General features: G+C 33.0%; 1 protein-coding gene across 1 annotated transcript; it reads left to right on the top strand.

The window, feature by feature from the left end:
• The first annotated feature begins 253 nt into the window (after positions 1 to 253).
• Positions 254 to 23,983, top strand: LOC106139051 (G-protein coupled receptor dmsr-1). Its single transcript, XM_013340389.2, has 4 exons — positions 254 to 555; positions 9,809 to 10,659; positions 11,292 to 11,484; positions 21,710 to 23,983. Exons 2-4 carry the CDS (start codon positions 9,880 to 9,882, stop codon positions 21,871 to 21,873), a joined length of 1,137 nt encoding a protein of 378 aa, XP_013195843.2. The 5' UTR covers positions 254 to 555; positions 9,809 to 9,879; the 3' UTR covers positions 21,874 to 23,983.
• Positions 23,984 to 24,180: the final 197 nt, after the last annotated feature.

The raw sequence follows: 24,180 nt of genomic DNA, 5'->3' as shown, positions 1-24,180 counted from the left end.
TTAAAGTTAACAGTAAACTAAGTCATTATTGTAGATATCTTTTTTTGTAATATCTACTTCATCACATCATCATTATCACAAATTATTGACTTTCCAGGAAATTTACATTCGTTTTACATATTGCAAAACCCGTTATCTATTTGACAGTTGATAGCTTACTTTAAAAATACGTGTTCTTGTTGTTCCTATGCCTTTAGGCAGGCAGGTAAGTTAGGATAAAATCCTATAAGTTATCGTCTGCACGCTTCGGGGCCTTTAGACTCAGCTCAGATCATCTGGCAGTCACGATGACGCCGGCAGGGCTGACGCACGCTCCGCGCTCCCATCCGAACTCTCTCCGCGTAAATTATTTCAGCTACCACACTTTACTGAAATTATAATGAAGAATTGTTCTCATGCATTTTGTTAACCCAGTGTCACGCGTCGCTTTAGATTAAATAATATTAGACGAGGTGGACAAAATTTTTTGTTTATTATTTTAAGATAGTTTGATGTGATTTAGACTTATAAAAGTGATGTTGAAAATGTTTTTAGGCAGGCTTTGGATTATCTTGAGTGAGTATAGTATTAATTACTTATTTTTTCTAATTAGTTTACATAATGAAGATTTTATCCTGCCACTTAAAAGTTAAAATATTATTAAAAAAATACAAAAATATGAAAATCCTTTTCGAAAATAATTGGACAATTTTTTATTGACGGTAAGAGCAAGACTAAGTACTTAATTACCTATTACTAAGTCTACACTCTATAATATTAAGTTTAACTGATCTGAGTATTGATCTTAACTTTGTATTCAGCTGGTATTATTCCACCAAACTATGTGGGAAGACCCTTTCCCTACCTATCCTTATTTCTTAGAAATAGGTCTCCATAGGCACAAATTACAAACTCAGTATTCAGTGTTATAGGCGTATTTTTCTTAAGTAATACGCCAATTTATTAAATGTGTGGAGAGAGACATTTTCAATTTTGCAATACTAACTGCTCCTTAGAGACTTGCAAATTAAACGTACCTACTTGCGTGAAAAACGATATAGCTTTTATTTTATTTTTAAGTAGATGAGATAACTTAATGGTACCTATACTAAAATGAGTAGTAAAATTTAGTTTCATGATTAATTAAACATTATAAAACTGTGGATAAATTGGAGTCCCATCTTATTTCTTATTATGAATGTTTTATAAAAACTGAACCATAAACTTGCTCCTCCCTCTTCCTGGCTTTAGTCCCGGTTGCATCCTCATCACTCTAGAGAGGTTAATATTCAAACTAATGTTCACATCTTAAAATAATCATTGGTACCTACATGGCCGGGGTGGGATTCCAACCTGTGCCTTTCAACGCCACACGCATTTTAACCGGGCACCGTACCGATTCGACCACTGACGCTCTAGACGTAAACTAGCATTTAATTTTATTAAACAAACTTTCGCATTTAAGTATCTATAATATTAGTAGGATGTAGGATACGGGACAAAAACACAAAAAATTGTAGCAGTTACAAAATATTTCCGTTTTCGTTGGGTCTTAAAAATTATTACTTAGTCGAGATTTTCTTTAAGTCTGAGCTTTTGTAACCAAATAAAATTTTTCACCACAATGCCTTTACGCTTGAGATTTGTCTATTGATTTGAAATTAAAATAGTCGAGACCGATGATTGTGACTTTTGTTAAAGCTATACTTGAATTACATTTTTTTACATGAATCAAGATGGGAGACACTTTCTTTGGTTTTTAATGGTTTAACACTATTGGTCAGATTTTGATTAGGTAAATGAAATTTTTCAGGTTATATCCTGGCAATTTTCATAGAAATTAAGGACTTTATAAGTCTAGTTTTAAATAATGATCTATTCATAATGAAGTTGTCCTTCTATTTAACAAAAGGTAAAGGTATAATATTCCCTACTATTTCAATTTAGTCTTCTCTCGCTTTTGCTATTCCTTGGGGCCTGGGGTACGTTTTAGACATTAAAGGTATGTTTCAACCTCGTCCGGTCTTCGGCGTCTTCAGCTTTAAGATATCATTATGCATATAATTTTTTGCAACATCAAGTCAGGGTGCATTCATCCTGCCCCTTCTACCTGGCTAGGCTAAAAGGGGCCATACATTTGTTCTCCACTTTTCCTACTTTTGGTCACTTACGTGTATCTGTTGGTAGGCAAATTACGTAACTTCATAAAATCAGACTTGTTTTTGTTTGGGAAGTAATAATTTGAGCAGGCTTTGAGCTTTGACCCTCCTCTATTTATTCAAAATTATTATGTAAGCGGCGAATGGGTCGTCGGCTCGAATTATAATGTGCCACGACATGATTACAAAGGTAAGCAAAGAACGTGCTGAACTTGAAAAATAACTAGCACTTGGGCTTAGGCCCAAGTTAGAAGTTAGCTTCTAACAAGCATTAATCAAGATAAAAACCACTCAGATTCCTTTGAAAAGAATCAATTTTCTTAAAAAAAAGTAGGCTAGGACATTTTCTGACGTCAAACCTTAGTTTCTACTGAATTAGTGTAAAAAAAGCTAGTTGCTGTTTTTTTTAAGGTTGGTCCATAATAGTAAAATTTATTATTATTACATTTTTTAAATACCTTTAAAATCAATTTTTTTTATTATTGTAAAAAATAAAAGAACGACCGCAATCGCTGTCCACCATATACGAGGTAAGACTATTTGTTATCTGTGCTCTGCAAATAAAACAAACATTTGACAATACATATAGGTAAACCTGGATATTCTTTCAAAGTTTGAAGATAAAATTATGATTTCTAATATTTTACATGAAAAATATGGTAATTATCGTTACTGCGTCGGTCAAGAATGCAAAAAAGAATCGATAAAGATACCAGGAAAGTTGTGGATTAAAGTGAAACAAATGCATACAAAACATGGTTATGATTTGATAAGGGGGGTCCTAAATTGTTATCGCCTGTAAATACATATGTATCTCTTATGTATTTATGCGCAGATCACTTTAATGTGTCACGTCTATATCTCTTGCAGGGTAGACAGATCAAACCAATAGGTAATCTACGCAATGTACATAAACTATACCTACTATATAGACATTTAGAAGAGTGTGAATATATTTTAATTTCCTAAGCTTCATACAATAGGAAATATTTATTATATTTTAGATATTCACTACGTCTCATGTAACCTATTTGGAAGGGCCCAGTGTATTTTTAACCACGACCTAAGAGTTGTGAGGCTACATATTAAACTATCAAATTTCAGTAAGTATACAAAAGATATAGAGAAATTTGTAGTTTGATTTGTAACAACTAAACCGAAAAACTCGTTAGACCTTTAGGATAGAACTAAGAATCCACCAAGAGAAATCAGGCTACATTTCATGGCAATTTTTATCCAAATCGAAACCCAGGGTAAAAATCTAATCAAATATATATCGGTTGTCATATTTTTAAAGTTGGCTGTGACTAGATTTATGACCTTGATGGAAGATGAATTATGCAAGAAGTTTGCTATTGTTAGCTCGTTACTATAACATAAAATATTTCATGACGTACGACATACATACATGCATGAAAGAACAAGTACAGACGCTTACGTATAAAACATGTCAAAACATTGTCAAAAATCTTGCTACTATACATTAGTGTAATATAACTTACAGTTAGTTATATTACCTAGCCTTACTTACCTAGCCTTCTGGGCACACTCCCGCAAGTTGATGCTATGCAGGGACTGTACAGTTTGTAAATTAAATTTTAGTTTGTAATCATCTATTTTTCTTTCTTTTTTATAAGTAGTTTTAACTTTAGTTTTAATTTGAGTTCATTTTGATTTAGATTTCTATTTATAATAAAAATGTAACTTATTTACCTATAATGATATATACAAATGCTGACAAGAATTACGAGGCCAAAATTTAAAATAAGGAAACACCTTCAATTATTTAATTGTTAACTTTTTATTGGTTATTGAGATTGCTCATTGATAAGTGCCTGTAATTACGCCAGCATTTGCAAACAGCGTTGCAAGCGCGCGCTTGTAATTTATCAGTGGTTTAGTTAAAAGAACATTGAACGAGAAAATTCGAACGACAAAATGAAATCTAAGTGTTTTAACAGTACATTTGAAAAAAAACATGTAAAATATAAAATAAACTCTATTCACATACATAATTCTTCTTCTTTCTTTTTGTTGTTCTATCTCTTTACAAACTATAAGTGCTAAAAATAAGTATATATAAATATGTATATGTCTAGAGGTAGTTCTGTAATAAAATAAAAAGTTCTATTTTACTTCATAAAATATTAAAAATTTCAACAGAAATGTATTTTCCAGTCGTGGAGTTTGTTTTCCTTATTTGTACAATTTACTGAGCCCTCCAATTCCACGAGATTTTACCTGGAAACATTGAAATAATAATTGAAAATATAACTGATTTGAACCTTTTAAATATTTGAAGTTTTGCTTTTCGGCACAAATCTTTTGGAGGCCTAGTATATTGCCAGGTTGTGTTATGGTTTCCAACACGGCACATCTTCTCCATATTTCTTTTGTAGCCTTTGGAAAAATTAAGGATAAGTGGATAACATATTATTATGTACATAAATCTTAATAAATATGTTACTTAAGTAAAAAAATATTGCGTGTCATAATGTTTGGCCTGTTTAACGGCGTACTAATAATAAATAGTTTGAAAATATCTATAAACAATACGAATCGTGCTGTGTGGTGCCGTAAGACCAGTTCAATGTGTCTGAATGTAGTTAGCTGCAAACGTGTTCGGAATACATTTAAGGTCTTTAGTTCGAGTGATTGTGACCTAGATCAGATTGCTATCGTATGCGCAACACATTGCCTGTTCTTCCATTCGTGGTGAATGCTCGTTTCGTGGTTCGAGTCTCCGCTAATGCGACTTTTGTTAGTTAAACCCTTTTGAAGCCAAAAACCTAATTTGGACCGAGCAACATTAAAAATGTACATGGAATGATTAAATATTATACAATTAATTTTATCATTGGATTATCTTCGAAGTACCTGGAAGAACAAAATTAAGTACTTTACAAACATATAAAGAAGAGGGTCAATCGATATCATAGACAGACAGGCACTATATTTAAATGGTTTATTCCACTTTGATCACCCAAGTGATATCACCTTGATGTAACTAATAATAGTATAAGCAATATTTAACTGCTTTATAAACTTTTAATTTTTATAATAATTCCAATTGCATTTTTATTTACTGCTATATAAAATACTACTTTTAACAAGAATTCTATGCGAATTGTACATTTGTATCGGAATTTCAAATATTTTACTATCGTACTGTTGTTTACAACTATGCACTTCAAAATATCTTTGAGAGCGGAAGCAATTACACGCACGGTTTAACTTTTATTTGAAATTCGGAATGAAGAAGATAGTCTGTGAAAACCATAATTCTATACTAAAATGCTTTGTATATTTGCACTTAATTCGTCACATTACAACGTAGTATCTATATCTATAGCACGATAAGTATCTACCTACTTACATATTTTCTAAACACAAATCTGAATAGATATGTTATATTTTCATAGGTATCGTGGATTTTGCGTATAGGACGAATGAGTATGCGAGATTTTGCTATGACCGACATGGAAAAAAAAACACACAGATGATGTATTTGTATACCTCCTTTATTATATTGTCATATTTTTATCTTACCTATGTTTCGAGAAACAACATCACTGAGTATATCTTCAAAAAAATAATCAATAATATACAGCTCATTTAAAAAAATGAAAATTGCCCAAATATGAAATTTAATTGTAACAACATCTAGCACTATTAATAAACTTGTGATTTGTTCTCTAAAACATGTGTTTTAGATACAAAAAAATAACATACAAAAAAAATTTTTACTCCATCGATTTGAAACCTCTCTCTTTACTACGTATCTGATGTTCGATGCAATAATCTTAATCTCACAATGTCACATTCGATTCAAGCTCGACTAGATCAGCTAGAATTGCCTGGTGTGACACAAATAGAACTCAATTTTTGTCGTGTTATATCAGCTTGAACTATTGCATTTGGAAATATCAGTTCACCGTAAGATCCTTAGGTATTTGTAAGATTCGATAGTTTAAATCGGTTTCAATTTCCAGTTGCATTTTTGGCTTTAACACTGGAAAACCTGGATTCTAGCCTAACCTAGATAATTTGATGAGGTCATTGGAATTTAGTATACAGAGTAAATGTCGTCTGACCTTTAAAACTTGAAAAACAGGCCAGCACCTGTCCTAGGATGTAAAGGGTATTTATTTATTTGTATTTCATAAAGTACATCGTCGTAGAGAAGTTTTAAAATGTAAAACAATATTCAAACCAGTGATTTTTTTTTATTTGCTTTGTTGTAATATTATGCATATGGCGTAGGGATTTGTTTAGATTTTAGTAAAGTACACTCAGAAGATTGTCATTTGCTTTTTTCTTTAGTCACCAATTACGTTAAACACACAAAGAGAAGTTAAAATTACAAGTGAAAGATTAACATATTTACAAATATTCATAGTATTATTGGGGAGCTTCGCGCTATATTTGGTGTATGAGTCTTTTGAGCCAAGAAGATGTTTATTTAGCATTCAGAACGTTAAACTTTAATGTTACTTTTCTATTCTCAATCATATAAAGGCAGACTTAATTACTACAACGCGATTGCGTGTTAAAAGATTTGTCATAATGAAGTAGCAATTAGGATCTATTTATATGGAAATACCGCATTCGTATCTATAGAAATCTGATTGCCTCATTATTTATATTTCTCTCTTGTGATTCGCTCTTACCCTAGCGTGTATATAGCATAGGGTCTAAGTTTTGGAGTACGGGGTCTACGGCAGATAATACAGAATTTGAAGTGTGTTTGACCTCAAGTTCAAGATTCAGTTCAGTTTTCAGTCCATTGTCTCTCTTATTTCTCAGTGAAGTAGTTTGTTTTTTTCTGGAAGCGAAGAAGCAATAATGCGTGCTGGCTGTTTTTCTTCCCGCACAGATAAGAAATCGGGGAACAGCTAGTAAGTATATAATCTACGAGAAAAGCTTTCTCAATTAGGATTCTTAGTGAAATAAGTTTTAGGTTAAGTTGGGCATATATTGTGTTTTGCCTTACATAATCTTGCTTAATGAGAGGTCCCTGAGGGAGATTTGCTTGCCAAGTTTCCGATTATCCAAAAGCCTTGAAAGTTTAAAGCATCCCTATAAACACAATGTTAAATATCAGTGATTGAAGGATTGAAGGAGAAGGTCGGTTGTCAAATCGGTAAGATGCCCGCCGATGCCGACGCCGATGCCGATTAAAATGATCCGCATAAAAGACACAGGTTCAAATATCACCTCGGCCATGTATCAATAACTATTTTCGAATTTTACATTAGTTTAAATAGTGACTAATGGATTTTACGGCAAGGAAAAACATCGTGAGAAAACCTGCATATTCAGGCAACTGGATGTGTAACCATGTTCGATGCAAAATGGGTTCGGTTCTCTTGCAAAGGTTCTGCAACCTCAGATCAGCCAGATGGGAGTCGCTTAATGTAAAAACTTAACTCACCCAATTTAGAATCATGGATCCCAATACATTCCCATTCGAGGCATTTTTGCATCAATACTTAAATAAAATACAGTTCTTTGGGATAAGTATATCATTTTTAATTTCTTTTTATTTTTCTTACGGTCATATTATTTTCCCTAGTTAGTTAAGAACTTTTTTGATGATGTAGCTTGTTAAAATTACGTATGTTAATCTATAAAGCTATGAATATTATCAGAATTTAATTAAAAAAGCTAGTTTGTAGAAATATCTGCTTTTTAAAGATATGTTTACGAAAACCTTAAACCAGCTTTGGTTGCATAGCGATAGAATTTTTTAAAATTAGATGATTATCCAAACATATAATAAAACTGTAACTGAACTTTGTCTGTACATTGAAGATATTTAAGAAAAAAAAATATAAGGGGTCTTTTTAGGGTCTTCGGTTTCTTCTTTTAGGCGACAGGTTAACGACCTGTCACTATTTGAATCTCAATTCCATCATTAAGCCAAACAGCTGAATGTGGCCTTTCAGTCTTTTTATACTGTTGGCTATGTCTACCCCGCAAGGGATATAGACGATATTATATGTATGTACTAGCTGTGCCCGCGACTACGTTCCGCGTGGAATAGTTATTTTGGGCATCATTCAAGGGTGAATAATTTTCCCCGTTTTTCTTCACATTTCCCATTATTTCTTCGCTCCTTATAGTTGCAGCGTGATGTCATATAGCCTAAAGCCTTCCTCGATAAATGGTCTATTCAATGCAAAAATATTTTTTTCAATTCGAACCAGTAGTTCCTGAGATTAACGCGTTCAAACAAAATCGGAAAAAAAGAAACGGATCGGAACGAAATTCGGCACAGATATAGTTAGTAACCTGGATTAGAATATAGGCTACTTTTTTATCCTGAAATTCTATCCCAAGGGATGAAATAGGGGGTGCAAGTTTGTATGGAACTTCGTCATTTTTAATTTTTAAATCGATATAAAAAGCTATTAATAATTATAATACATAGACTGATAGACAAAACTGTAGTCAAAATCTTAATATTATAAAGCTGAAGAGTTTGTTTGTTTGAACGCGCTAATCTCAGGAAGTGCTGGTTCGAATTGAAATATTCTTTTTGTGTTGAATAGACCAATTATCGAGGAAGGCTTTAGGCTATATAACATCACGCTGCAACTGTAAGGAGCGAAGAAATAATAGAAAATGTGAAAAAAAACACGGCGAAAATTATTCACCCTTTAGGGCTGCAATGATGCCCAAAATAACTATTCCACGCGGACGGAGTCGCGGGCACAGCTAGTTATAAATAAGTTGAAGATTCTTGTTCTCTATAAAGTATTTTATTAATATAATATAATAATATAAAATATATATATAATCTATAAATCCTATTTCACTTAAAATAAATTAAGTATTTGGTTCTATTAAAGTTATCAAAAGCATTGGTATGTTTTCATACAAGAAAAAGTACAGGAAAAGGTGGAGTGCATTAAAAATGATATCTTTTCTATTATATTATCTTTAATATTATTCTTTATTGTCATGATTCCTGTACATGTTCATATAACGTGTCATATGATTTCTCATCCCGTGATGAGAATAGTGCGAGTAAGTGGACATTTAGAGGACAATCAAATCAACAGATTGAATGAATTATATTCAGGTTGTAGTAAAGCAATTCAGGATTCACTAACAAACTTTGACTGCAAATGTCCTGAATAGCCAATCTATTTATTCTGGGGCATAGTCCAGAAACTAGTTAAATTTTCAGTTGCATTCACTTCAAAGGGACGGAATTTGCTTACTTTTTTACTCAGATCTTTTACGCAGGCAGTGGCAGTACGAGCTTAGGCTTACCGGGTCTTAGTTTGACCTTCTTAATTAAAAAAGTCTTCCATGTTTTATTTTGTTGGTCTGTATGTTTAACGAACTAAATATAACTATAGTGTTTGAGATTTTTTCTTGATTCAGTCATCTCAAAGTGGATGATTCTAGAAATTAGAAATACACTGGACATCCTACGTGAATCTAAATTTTCAAGTTCTTCTGCGAGCGTGCTGATAGAATTGCAACTGCATGTTTCAAATTCCACCATTGTAATAGTAATCAGCATGAGAGATAATCATTTACCATAAAAACCTCTCTCATTTGATAAACAAAGCCTACATCTAATGTAGAATATACAATAGAATAACATACCAATTGTAATATTAGTTTCCACTAATTTTTGTTTTCAATCATTTCAGATTCCAAAGAGAAAAGACCATGAAAACAAGTGGAGACTGATGAAAAATAAGTAGAGATTATATTGTCCAAGATGTCGAGTGACGTTACAAAGAATGTCGCATACTGCGTGCCTGGCGGGCAGGATTTCCAAAAAGTCTACGTTCAATTCCACGGCTACATATCACTCATCATCTGCTTACTCGGATCTGCTGCCAATTCCGTGAATATCGCCGTCCTCAGTCGAAAAGAAATGACTTCCTCCACCAATTCAATATTGACCGGTCTCGCCGTTGCCGACCTCTTAGTAATGATCGACTATATTCCCTTTGCTTTACATATTTACGTTAAAATCGGATCAGAACACAACCGAAACACCTACGGATGGGCCGTATTCGTTTACTTTCATTCTATATTCAGCCAAACCTTTCATACAATCTCTATATGGTTGACGATAACTCTCGCCGTCTGGAGATTCATTGCGATAAAGTTTCCACAAAAGAATAGAACATTGTGTAACAAAAGGAATACTAATATAGCTATAGCTGTAGCCTACGCAGTTTGTCCAATATTGTGTCTTCCTATATATTTTGCTATGAACATTCGGGAAACAGTATTACCCCAAAAAAGTGATAACATGACTATGAACGACACAGAAATAGCTAACATATCCCACCGGGAGCCGGCGTATGCGCTGCAAATGACGGATAATGAGGAGTTGTTGACTGCCATATTTTGGATATACAGTGTGTTTATAAAACTAATTCCGTGTGTAGTGTTATCGATTTTAAGTGTTTTATTAATTCTAAAAATGAAATCAAGTGATAGAAGAAGACAGAAGTTGCTAAAAAAATCAGCGATAACATCACACGAGGTAAATATGCTAAAATTATTTTATCTTAATTGACTGAAAGAAATGGCATGTACGAAGTAAGATCTTAACTTAAATGTCATATAAAATAAAAATTCTGGTTTATCTTGTCCTTCATCAAAAGAGCTAGATATAGTGCGACCACAACAGCAATTAAAAAAAGAATGTCACCGAGCGGATTTCCTGGCGCCCATTAAAAGGAAAGTTTAACTGCGCTACAAGATTTAAGTGACGTAGATAATACTTAGGAATTTGCTATGACAAAGACGTTTTTTTTAAATTGTTTGCAGTTAAATGTGGAAGCTAGAATACGGAATTTTGGCTCGATGATTCAACTAGTTGGATCGCGTTATCTATTGGGTAATGATATGGTAGACCAGAACAGAAGAAGATCCAGGCCCCTTGCAAAGGGTGACAATCAGAATTTAGTGAATCATCAATCTTCAAATTTATCCTCCATATTCCAATTCAATTCATCATTATTAGGAAGGAGATTGCGTGTTTTAAAAGTCCAAGACGTTGGTACATGCCCGCAGTAGAATTTTTAAACCAGAAGCTTTTTTGTTCAAATACCTTAACACTACCGGAACTCAATCCAGTTGAGACCTAAAATTTTTATTTTGTTTTGTTACGAGGGTGAGAAGACAAGGCTGAACGAAGACGGTCACGGCGGCGGCAGGCGCGGCGGCGGTGGTCGCACTGACCGCACTACCCGCATGTTGGTGGCGCTGCTTGGCTTGTTTTTGGCCACGGAGCTGCCCCAGGCTCTCTTCGGGCTGTTGACTGCGATCGCACCGCATCTGTTTGGCGTATGCTATTACTCTTTCGGTAAGATTCTTCTTGCTTACAAAACTCAAAAATACTCTTTCTCATCTTTGCATGTTTAAAAAAATGCACATTTTAAAATAATGCTTCAGAGATTGGGGTCTGCTTTCCAGTTATCAGAAACACAGGTTAAGGCGTGACATGTAAACAGGTATGTTTCACTGTGATCTGTGGTGTAGTTCAATAAAATTCTCATTCTTATATCTACTCCTACTGTCCCTTTACAGCAGAGCTTGACAACGCTCATTATATAATTTCGCTTCATCTAATATTTGCTGAGGCTCATTGGTACTTAAATATTGTTGCCTACACACATCTTAACGAGTACCACACAAATCCCTTTGTATTGTCTGTTCTACCACAGCATTATAAATTACTACACTCTGCCACAAATTGATCTAATAGATAATACAAATTGAACTGTAAATGTTGCTTGTTTTGTTAATTGGCATTCGCGTAAATGAACTTGTAGGTCGTTAATAATTTACTTATGGAATTTGAACTGAGTAAGCTTACCTTATACAGTTTTGCTGTTGAAAACACTAAAGATTTCTACAAATATAACTTTATATTGCTTTTGAATATCATTTAATCTCTGAACAAACGATGAAATGATTTTATATCGTAGATTTTGTCCACAGACAATAGTTTTCGTAAATGTTTACAGTGGTAACAATTTCTTTCAATACGTACAATCTCCTCCACCTTTTCCCTGTAGGATTTTACCTACAAGTTCCTCTCAAAATGTCATTCCTTGTTACCTACACTACAACACAAATGTACTGACTTATCGATGTTTCTGAAGCACGTATAACAAAGAATAACGGAAAGAACTAACATCCAATTTAAGTATGTGAAAAGTAGCTGTTGCCCGCAATTTCGTTTGTGTGTTATTGGAAAAACAAAGTTTAAGGTTATTAAATTTACTCAAATTTCCGTACATATTGCAAAGTAGTTGGCCCCTTTGGCGTCCACATCACATGATCTATATGTTCCATAATTTTGTTCAACTTTAATTGGTCATGTTCAGAAGCTTTGGTACCACAGAAAGACGCACACAAAATATAACCTGAGTTAAAAAGAAAACGTTATCTACGTTTTATCTTTCGAGTATAAAATATTTTATAATAACATGATATATTATATAAGATATTAGGTATATATATTATATTAGAGATTTTTAATATTATTTTCATCTAAGATAAATTTATATATGCAATATTAAAAATAATAAGAGTGTTGGCTTAGTACGTTTTATGAACTGAGAAATATGAATCGTTTACAGTTACGGCGATGGTTTTAATTATATCAGATGTTCCATTATGAGTAATTTTAACTTGTAATGAGTTTAAGGTGTTTTACGATTATGATGAAACCTCGGCGGGGGGAAAATTGTTGTTCGTCATTATGAAAATACGATTTTTATCACGAGCTCATGAAAATAGAATAGATCTATGCCTGTATTTATTGCTAATGATCCAATATAAATTATTTGCATTTCAATGCATTAATAACTTTTATTTAGTTATGCTAAGGTTTGACCTTCTTCTTATTACCTTATAGATCTTATACATATGAGTTACGAGTATACCTATGGTTAGATGATGTGAATACACAGCATTCTTGTCCTGATATATGTTACTGATTGTAACATTTTACGATGAAATATATTTTTATAAATATTATAGTTACAGATATTAAACGTGCAAGTAACATACATACCTTTATTTTATCTCGGGCGTTTTGAATCATGTTACGAGTAAGTACAATGATCCGTGATTACCGAGCGACTAGTATAATGTACTGATAGATGATATCTTTGACTTGATCAGAGGTAGAGTGGTATTGTTTGGTTTACTTTCAAGCACTGTATTGAGAAAACCATTTTATTTTCGTTCACTTTCTAGGTACATGTTTAAGATCAAAATATACTTTACAATATCTTGCTCATTATCAGCTTCTACCGTCTGCACTGCGGCTATTAAAATACGATTCGTAATTACCCCCTACAGATCCTGGTAGAAAATGACTTTTTTTTATTAAAGTCCCATATTAATTTTTCGATTTCGGGTTCGATTAAAAAATAAGAAAAATAAGCATTAAATGAATATTTATGTATTTATTAGTTCATAGAATAATAATTTAACTATTCACTCAGCTATCCAGATGAAAGTCTGTAATTTAGTCTAAATAGATTAAAATGCTAACTAACAAGTTAACTTGCGATACTTTCTTGTAAGTAATTAAGGGTAGTTCCGTTTTTAAACAAAGAAGCTCTTAATATTTTAAGTTAATAAAAATTAATGACTAAGTAAACTGTTCAAAGGAAATTTTATTTCAATAATCGAAGAAAATTTTCCTACTAAACTTCATATAAACTTGGGAATTTGTATTTAAAGCTGAAGCTGTAATTAATTCCATATTTTTAATTCCTAAGAGATGATTTTTTGTTTCCAAGTCGGGTTGAAATGCCCTCCAACCTTGATGTTCGAAGACTTTGATTAAGGGACTTGAATTATTTTTAATTCCACTTTATTTTGTTTCCTTCTTTTGTAAGTATTAAAAGAATATCTTCGTCAAAATGTACGATAATCCCTATATATAAATAATATTCAATAAGAAAATATAATAATCAACTAAGTCAATAAGAAATAGTTAAAAATAAATAGATTGTTATTCATAAGTATCTACTTACATTTTTATTTCCTAGTCGGGTCTCTTTGTATGGGCAAAAGAAACTTCCTCCCGTAGAACTAATAATAAAAATTCTCTGAATTATACACATCAGTTGCTGATTCTGATAAAATAAAACCTACCTTCTACTGAAAATTCTCTTTTGATCTCTTATTTTCCAAGTAAATAATACAATACACTTACAAGGAACTTGATACTTGCGTGCATTTTCATTTCCTAGTTCGAAATAATCATATACATACATATGGTATATCCAGGTCTGTATATATAGTCACGTCTATGTCCCTTGTGGGGTAGACAGACCCTTCGCGAAACGACTAACAGGCTTTATGATGGTTTTAAGATTTAAATAGTTATAGGTTGCTAGCCTATCGCCTACAAGGGGAATTCCAAGTTTATAAGTCTATCTCTAAGTCACCTTTTACGACATCCATGAGAAAGATACGGAGGATACTGGTTCTGTACTAAAGCGTCGGAAACTCCACGGTCATTAATAATCATATTGTAGCAAAATTAGCTTTGCACTCGTAACAAACTTGTTAGTATCATTTTTATCATGTTTCTTCTAATGAACCAAGTCTCCAATATGAAAAACCTAACCACAAGTAGATTTGTTTGTATGGTTTAATTGAATATCCCTTATGAATACCGGAGGGGCAGGCAAAGACTACATCTCTCCACTTGTTACGATCCCTGCATACTGCTTTTGCTTCATCCATATTAATTAGATATCTTTATACAAGCTCATCGGTTTTAAAACTTATCTTGCCTAAAACATAGGTTTTCTGTAAACTTCATTCTTCACTCCATCACTGTCAATAAGATGAAAGCATATTTAGTAAAGTACTTTGAGTGGTGGAAATAATACTCGTAAAATATTTATCAATGAAAATACTCGTATGTGTAAGTCCTTATAAATTCGCTAGTCATATTTTTTGATGTCGATGAAGTTAGATTTGATTCGATTGTTAGGTATAAAAATTCAATTAATTCGATAAACTATGTATATATGGAATTAACTGATATTTGACACACCTGACTCTTGCTTATAATAGTAAAAACTGATACTGTTACCAGTCAATCATTCAAACAGAAAATGGGGTCATATTTATTGGTAAACATAAAAATGTTTCATAATGTAGCGAGAGGAATACACAAGTATTTTGATATTAAAAGTAAGTTCTGCACTGTCTTCTATGTCAATATTCCTTTTTTCCTTGAGGCCTAAAAGGATCAGGTAAAGGTTTCATAGTAAAGGAAGAGTAGCGCAAGGATACACCCTTGCGCTATTTATATACGGTTTGCTGATATTCAACCTTATTTATTAACTTAGTAGTTATACCTACGTTACATCGTGTTTTGACGACAAAATGAATCGATTTGAGAGTTATTCGTCTGCGAATGGTATTGTAGTTTTGTCTTTTGGAGTCATTCTGTGATTTTAGTCTTACGATGATAAACAATTTATCTGATTCTTCTTTACATCACTTACTAACTTAGGTATAGCGGTATGTACCTATTTCCTGATGTTTTTCTATCTAGATATATGGCAAGCCCACTCACACTTGAGTTTTTTAATCTTTTGTGTATATCAGTGACTTCGTTTTTTGAGAAACTTGTTGATTGTATGTCAAAAATAAATAAATGATAAATAAATCTTTATCAAGTTTATGCTTTTAAAAATAAATACAACAAGAACATGAATAAACCCCTTAAAAATACACAATGCATGTTTACTATTGAAACAATGAATAAATACTTATCTTTAATGTATTGTCAGGGTCATAAAACGTTACCTGGCACAGTAGGTGGCATATTTTGAGGTCATGAAAAGCCCTGGTCACCGAAAACAAAAGATTTCAGTTTTTTGTAATCTCATCAGTGATTATATGACCAGTAGTGTTTTAGACTTCAACTAGTAAACAAGCTGTCATTTTTTTTGAGCGACAAATTGACATCTTATTAATTCTAAAATGCCCAAAAAAAAAGTAAAATTACTATTGAAAATCGAGTGAAAATTGATTTTTTACACGAACAAGGGCGATCCCAGAAAGAAATCGCCAAGTTGGTGAAATGTTCGCGTTGCGCTGTACAGTCTGCCATCAAACGGTTTGCCGAGACCGGTACCCATGACGACAAACCACGAGCAGGCCGAAAATGTGTGACTACGGATCGCGAAGATAGAAAATTGGTTCGAGAGTCACTGAAAAATAGGAAAAAAAACTTCATCCGCGCTTGCTGCTGCCTTGTCAGATAAAGCTGGAAAGTCAATAAGTTCGCGAACCGACAGAAGAAGACTCGGCGAAGCAGGCCTAAAAGTGTGCAAAGCCAGGAAGAAGCCTTGGCTGTCAGAAACTAATTAAAAGAAGCGCCCAGAAAAGCTTTACAGTACCAACATTTCACAGAGGAAGATTGGGCTAATGTGGTGTGGTCTGATGAATCTAACTTTAAGGTGAGTCAATTCTAGTAGTTTTCTTATAATTAAGAACGTTTCCTTTTTAGTTCCACTCTTATAATACAAATTATAATCAATTTCCTAATTGGTGTTGTTTTTTCCTCAACCAGGTTTTTGGGACACCGGGTGTGACCTTTGTGAGGCGACGTGTGGGTGAAGAATACCATGAAGATTGCGTCGTACCTACTGTCAAGCACGGCGGAGGTAGCATTATGATCTGGGGCTGCATGGCTGCCGATGGCGTTGGTGAAATGTTTGTTTGCGAATGTCGTATGAACAGTGAAAAGTGCATCCAAGTACTCGAAACGTCTCTAATGCCATCGCTAACAAGCATTTACGGTGACACCAACCTAGACGCTGTCATTTTTCAGCAAGACAACGCAACGTGTCATAAGTCAGGGACTGTGATGCGCTGGTTTCTTGAAAATAATATTGAGGTATTGGATTGGCCGGCGCAGTCTCCAGACCTCAACCCAATTGAGCATCTTTGGGGTATTTTAAAGCAGAGGATCAAGGAGCATAGTATTTCATAAAAAACTGCATTAAAAATGCATTAGTTCAAGAATGGAACAGTATTTCTAGTAATGAGTGTACAAAGTTAGTACGCAGCATGCCGGCTCGAATCAGTGCTGTAATAAAATCTAAAGGTGGACCTACTAGATTATAAGCTTTTCTTGTTTATATTAACCTAATTTTTAAGAAATAAATAAATATAGAAAATAAAAGTAGTTTTACTTCATTATTTTAATAAAAGTTGGGGGTGCCTAAGACTTTTGGCCAAGGCTGTAAGTAGCACCTTTTTACTACAATTTCTTTTTTCATTAGAAATTGTACGTATGTTCTTTTGTGTATTTAATAAATAAATAAACAGTCTTTTAAGCTAAATATTATTAGACGTCTCAAAAACAAAATTTGATTGTTTTATTGAGCTGATTGTTTCAAATTTATTTTCTTAACGGACATACGAGGCGATAGGTACAGCTATTGTTGAATTTTTTTTCAATATTCAAAAATGGTTCTGTCTAAAAATTTTCCTAAACATAAAGCTTTCAATAACAATAACTGTATTTCATTGTATTTTACTATGAAACAAGCAGTAATGATAATTCGTAAATTACTAACGAGACATTCCATATTTACGGAATAATGCATATCCATTAAATAGGTATATGTTCGTTTGCCGCTTCATGCAGAAAATAAATAACATGGTCCCAGTTTGCGAACCCACTGAGTCGCTAAATGACTTAATGATACCTTGACACGTTATTAACACAAGCCAACAATAAAATAATTAAAGGGTGTCTTATTCAAAGTCAAATACTTTCACACCAATTTATTATGGAGCTTACATGTAGATGAAATACTGATATACATTTAATAAGATTTTGCGACCAGTTATTGGTTGAGTGGGTAATAAAACTTTCTATCTCGGCCTGACTTTGAAGAAGCGGTTTGACCAAAACCATAACTCGCGACCGTTTCCTCACACCCATCGGAATTAGGGTCCGCCGGATTATTAGGCGCTTATTTTCCGTTTGAATTGCATATCGATTCCGCTCAATTTGAGAGTTGTGATTGGTTTCAGAGATTCAGATTAGCTCATCATCGCCTAGTTTTTATGTTATTTGTAAAAGAGTGAATAATGTCATTATACTAGTAAAGGTTAAATACAAGTTTGACCTCATGTGGGTTAGATGTTGACCTTAACAATTGCAACATATGACTATTAAGATTGACTGCAGCCTAGAACAGGTTTTTGCATTTATATTTTATAAATGCACTGCGTATAGGCTCACAGAAGGAGCAGTAAACTTATCCACAGAGATAGGTACATACATATGTAAATATTATCTTTGTCTATTCAATGTTATCGGGTTATCCAGTTTTTGCGATGATGTTGCTATCATATTGACAAGACGAATTGTAAGCGATAACTGGTCGATAACCTCTATTTGTTATTTATGCATAAAAGCATGTGATTCTGATGTACCTATCGTTAATCGATAAGAGAAAATAAAATCTAGATTCATCAGACATGCATTTGTTCTTCTTTTTTATCGCATTGAAAGTATTTTCGACTCTTTTAACGTTTTTTTTGGGATCATAGCATATGATATATACCTATACATACATACATTCATACATAAAATCACGCCTCTTTTCCGGAGGGGTAGGCAGAGACTACCTCTTTCCACTTGCCACGAACTCTGTATATTTCCTTCGCTTCATCCACATTCATAACTCTATAAGTATATATATCATATATCATAGCATATCCCAAAAAAACGTTTATTTATTAATTTATTTATTTATTTTCACAAACTTAACCTATCATTACAGATATACCTAATTCGATAGGATAGTATTCAAGTTATTCAATATACAATTATCAATTATATTCTGAGAATTATAATATTATTCTAATAATCACATAAGACATACAAAGTCGATATTGTGAATTCGCTCAGGGAACAGGAGAAAAGATCGATTCTTTCTTTAATATATATATTTCATATATCCTAGCAGACATAAAGCATAACTAATTATATTATATTGTTAATAGTATTATCCGAATATAATGCTCATTCCATTATATCATGTGAGATATCTGACCTCCAAGAGCTAGGTGCTTTTAATTAAACAGGATTTGGTTTCCATTAGTCAGTCATCATTTCACCAAGTATTTTTTGGGTTTAATATCGGGTGTCTCGGCACACTGTTATAAAAAAGATTTGTATGACTCATTATATTCTCGTTGTTATTTATTAAAACTCGTGTGGTTTCCGGCACTTAATAATAGCTCCATATCTTTCTAATGGATGTCGTAAAAGGCGACTAAAGGAAATAATAATATCTAAACATGGAATTGTTCTTGTAGGTATAGGCGATGGCATGGATGGATGGCATGGCCACCTGTCATTATTTTGAATCTCAATTCAATTAGTAAGCCATACGCAGTTGAATGTGCATGGCCTTTCCGTCAAAACAGAGGGATATAGACGAATAGACTAAGGGATATAGACGTGATCATATTATAATATGATCAGGGTGTTTTCCCGTGTTTACTATAGTATGTATTATTAAACACGGGAAAACACCCTTTAATCTGGAACACGCAAAATGTTTATTAAATTTGTTGTAACGTTAGACATCAGAGAGTCTTCTGAAGTACGACAATTTTAACTTACGCAAAGTATTGCATTACAAAGACTAACAAACATTGCTTGTGTTGTGTAATTATAAAGTTTTGTACCGTATAACTTCAATAAAAAGTTTTTTACTTAGTTATTTAATTTATTTATAATTTCGGTTGTTAATTTTCATGAAAGAGATTGCATAATATGTAGACTGCCTTCGTACATCACCTAAGTTAAATTGTATATTAATATGTCAATATGTTTTTATTATATTTTTAAAACAATAATAAGTAATGTTGAGGAAATCCAAATTGATTTAAGAAATGTTTTAGCTATATTATATTTGAGTATAATTGCTATTATTAAAAATAAAATGTTTAATTTTCATAAATAAACTTATATAACTATAGTACTACAGAACAATAATAACGATTAACAAACTTATAAAAAATCCATGAAAACTTACATGATAAGGCTTTGCAGGAGACTTCGCACAGATCAATTGGTTAAAGATTACGTAAAAACATGACAGAACGACTAAGTATTTAATAAAGTAGAGGAAATCTTAGATATATAATCCCTATTCTGTAGATGAATAGATGCCATCACTTCAACACGCGATATAAAGGGTCCTGCAGGAGAGGTCTGGGATATGTTGACTTGACACTTCTTTGTATTGTGTACAAGCGCCATGGTTTAGTGAAAGGTCCGGGAAAGAAAAACTTAAGTTTCGTTTTTATGATTTCTCTGTAGGCACGTAACAACTTTTTACGGTAATGTTAACCTCATATTATTTGGAAATTTTGCTGTTTACCATATTTTTTATATTAGACAAGAATATTTGAAATAATCAAATCCTAAAAAAATATTATATAATACAGGCAAAAGTATTCTCAAAGATTCTACATCTCTACATTGAAGTTGTAAGCGCGGTAAACATACGAGGACTGCAATAAATACCTACAACAACCTAAGGCATATGCATGTTTGGCTGAGTCCAAAATGAAATATTTTTTTAATATTTTTTAATTTTCCTAAGTATTAAGCTGGCCGGTTTATTAAGTAAACATTGGTCAGCAAGCCATATTTATGGTTTTTGAGCGATGTCTGTCATGAGCCCCCAAAATATCGCCGCCATTTTTCAGACTTACTGCTATGGTGCTAACAAGTTGACGCTCTAATGGAAAATATGATTTATGTTTTGGTATCCCGGAAGCAGCTGTCATCCTTTCATAGAAATTGATAGTAATATCTCCGTAATGACATATACGAGTATATGTATGTGGAAGGTGGTGTTGGGCTGGTAAAAGAGTCGTTGTATAGAATACCCCAATAAGAGTAAAATGAAAACAGAATTTTCAAACATTTAACCGAGGTCTTAACATAATCTTTTGGCTTAGAACATTAATAAAAACTGTAAATCAAAAATAATAATAAGTATTCAAGTTTCACATGATTTGTTTCTAATGTAGATATATATTCAATATAGAGAACAGATTCAAAATATATTTATAGTAAAAGCAATGGCAGCGAAAAAGAAGTGTTCGAAGACCACAAAATTAAATATTGAAGTGGAAGAAGGGTTAGACTGCAGATTTCAGCGGGGATGAAACAAATTATATATTATTATTCTTTATAATTTCAAGAATAATATAGCGTAAGAGACGCCAATCCCACGAAATCAAATTGGAAAAGATCTATCGTTTGTCAGCCTTCGACAAAGGCGTGTCACGCACGCCACCACGCTAATGTATTTTTCACTTTGGTGGACGTTTTTATTGTGCCCGCTATACAAATTGTATGATGTCAGGAATAACACCGTTTGATGTTGTAATAACAGTTTATTCTAAGTAGGTGTTACGTATTCAATGAAAACGAGTTATTGATATTATTTATATTTTTCAAAATATTACATAAAAAATTGGGATTAATTTGTTCACAGGGGAGGTGATGGACCTCATGGCACTGGTGGGATCCGCGGTGAACTTTGTGCTGTATTGTAGCATGAGCCGCCAGTTCAGGAGTACTTTCACCAGGTTGGCTCGTAAGGTGCTACCCGCGCCCATGCCGAGGAACGAAGAGGCTTCAGTGCCACTTAAAGCGTAGCGCTCACAACCAGCAACCACATCGGTTGCACAGCTCTGAGTTTCAAAAGTGATTTTGGTCCAGTGCTTTTACAGCGATGGGATTTGACGAGGCAAGCGACTACTTAAATGTGCTTCCTTTAGCAATTTATGCATTTACATTGATACTTAGATTTAGATAGGTAAAGCTACAATTTAGTTGTATACTACAAATACTTGATAAAACGTGTGTATCATCTTTTTGTTCCGCTCTATGTGGTGTCAGTAGCTACCTAATGTAAGATTTTTCTTTTTCTTAACATTTCGTTTACTATATTATATTATTCATCAAAACATCACCTTATCTCTCCCATATAATATGTACCCATAATATACATTTGTATCTGAGTTTATGTTATCATACATAACACAGATTTACAACTTACAACGCCTTGTGGGTAAGATACTTAGTGATGATTTATGAGATAAGAAATTCATTTAAACGACGTCAAGTTTCAGCTTGACAGGTATTTAAGGTAAAGAGCATACCACATTCTGTTTCAATGATGTTACCCGAAATTAAAAATTTTAGATTTCGCCACGTTTTGTCTCGAGTACGTACATATTATTTTTGTGAAATCATTCATCTTGCGTGCATGTCACGTCGCTGCCGTATTTTGTAAGCGTTGTTTTTACTTATTTTGGGCGCTTTCAGTGTTTCAACTGTGTGGGACTTTATGCAAAACCAAAATAGGGATGTTTGGGAAAAAAATACCACTATTGCTATACTCGCATTGACGACCAGAACTTGTGGTTGCTGGCTCATTGCTCAATATTGACAAAATTTGGTCTTATCCATTTGGATGATGTTATAAAGTTGATTGGGAAACTTAAATAAGGTCCCTAGAACTCTATTTGTAGACTGATTGCGACCACATTAGATAAAATTGAAGACGATTGTTCGATTTATGGTAATGTTATCAATTAAATGAATTAAAAGGTGCTTACTATATTATTATACAGTAAACGTTAAGTTAGCTTTTATTTTATAGATGATCAATTACGAACCAAATCGTTTAGCTTAGGTAGGTACATCGATGTTTAAAGTAATAATAAAAATAATAGATGTTTTTATGTAAATATTGTATTTATTAAAATAGATTTCTGTCAAGTTTGTGTATATTAAATTAGAAATTGGATATAACTAGATACCTATGTCTTGTGTCTGAATTTAATATGTATTGATATATACTGTATGCTGTATATTCGATGAGATCATAAATATGGATGACTTTTTCCTACTGGTCGATGTATTTCCACTGAATGTGCCAAGTCATCCACCTTTATAACGAAAATAAACAACAAAACGTAACGATGTTTACCAACATTTGGATGAATCGAATAAAGTTCTGGAATTGAAATATCTGATTGAACCATTGTACTCAAAGTTTAATTTAGTAAACTTGATTTATGTAATTGTCTTTATGAAAATCCGTAGAAGGCGGCTAAATTAATTCATAGTCTAAATTGACATTGATTAGAACAAGTGTCACGACATTGCGTATAATTTAATTAATTTTATTATAATTATTTACGTTGTACTTTATTTTAAACGTGTTGTAGAATCCATTTTAATCTAATAGTGATTTCGTGTAGTCTAAAAATATACTATGTTATATGGGTGGTAACAATTATGCGCATACTACTAACTCCAATAAGAAATAAGTAAATTTCTTATAGACATGCCGTAAACTAACTTAGTTTTGTTATTATTAAGCTAAACTCTATTCAGTTTAATAAGAACAAAGCCAGAATTACTGCTTATAACACCATCGAGAGATAACAAAATTAGTGGCGATATTGAGGGAACTTTCCCGAGTGAAACTGGGAATCCCGATGATGAGAAGGAAACTTTTACTATAGCGTCTCAAACTTGTATTACAGTGCATTAACGGCAAACTAGAAACTGCGAAGAAATACGTGAGGAGCAAATGTAAGTATTCAATTAATCAAGTAAGTAATTAGAGTAGACATATTCGGGGAAGTTTGAAATCATGTTGTCCTTAGTAGTCTTTGGGTCCATGTCCCAAAGCAACTACCTTAACTTCAACCTTAACAAGTGCACAACCGCCGCCCTCGTTAAAAAGAAAAGTTTAATTTCTACAGTTCCTAAGGAGCCTGTTATATGCCAAATTTAAAAAAGGATGTGCTGGTTGTACTAAAACAGAAACTTGGTTCATATTTGACTGCAAATAGATATTAATTAGTGTTTTGTTTTTACAAATTACTTCAATTCCGTTGTTACCTGCTAATAGATAAACCATTATTCACACACCATTTCATTCGGTAC

The sequence above is a fragment of the Amyelois transitella genome, chromosome 5 (genome assembly GCF_032362555.1).
Source record: "Amyelois transitella isolate CPQ chromosome 5, ilAmyTran1.1, whole genome shotgun sequence".
Lineage (NCBI taxonomy): Eukaryota > Metazoa > Arthropoda > Insecta > Lepidoptera > Pyralidae > Amyelois > Amyelois transitella.
This window is presented reverse-complemented; position numbering and strand designations above follow the sequence as displayed.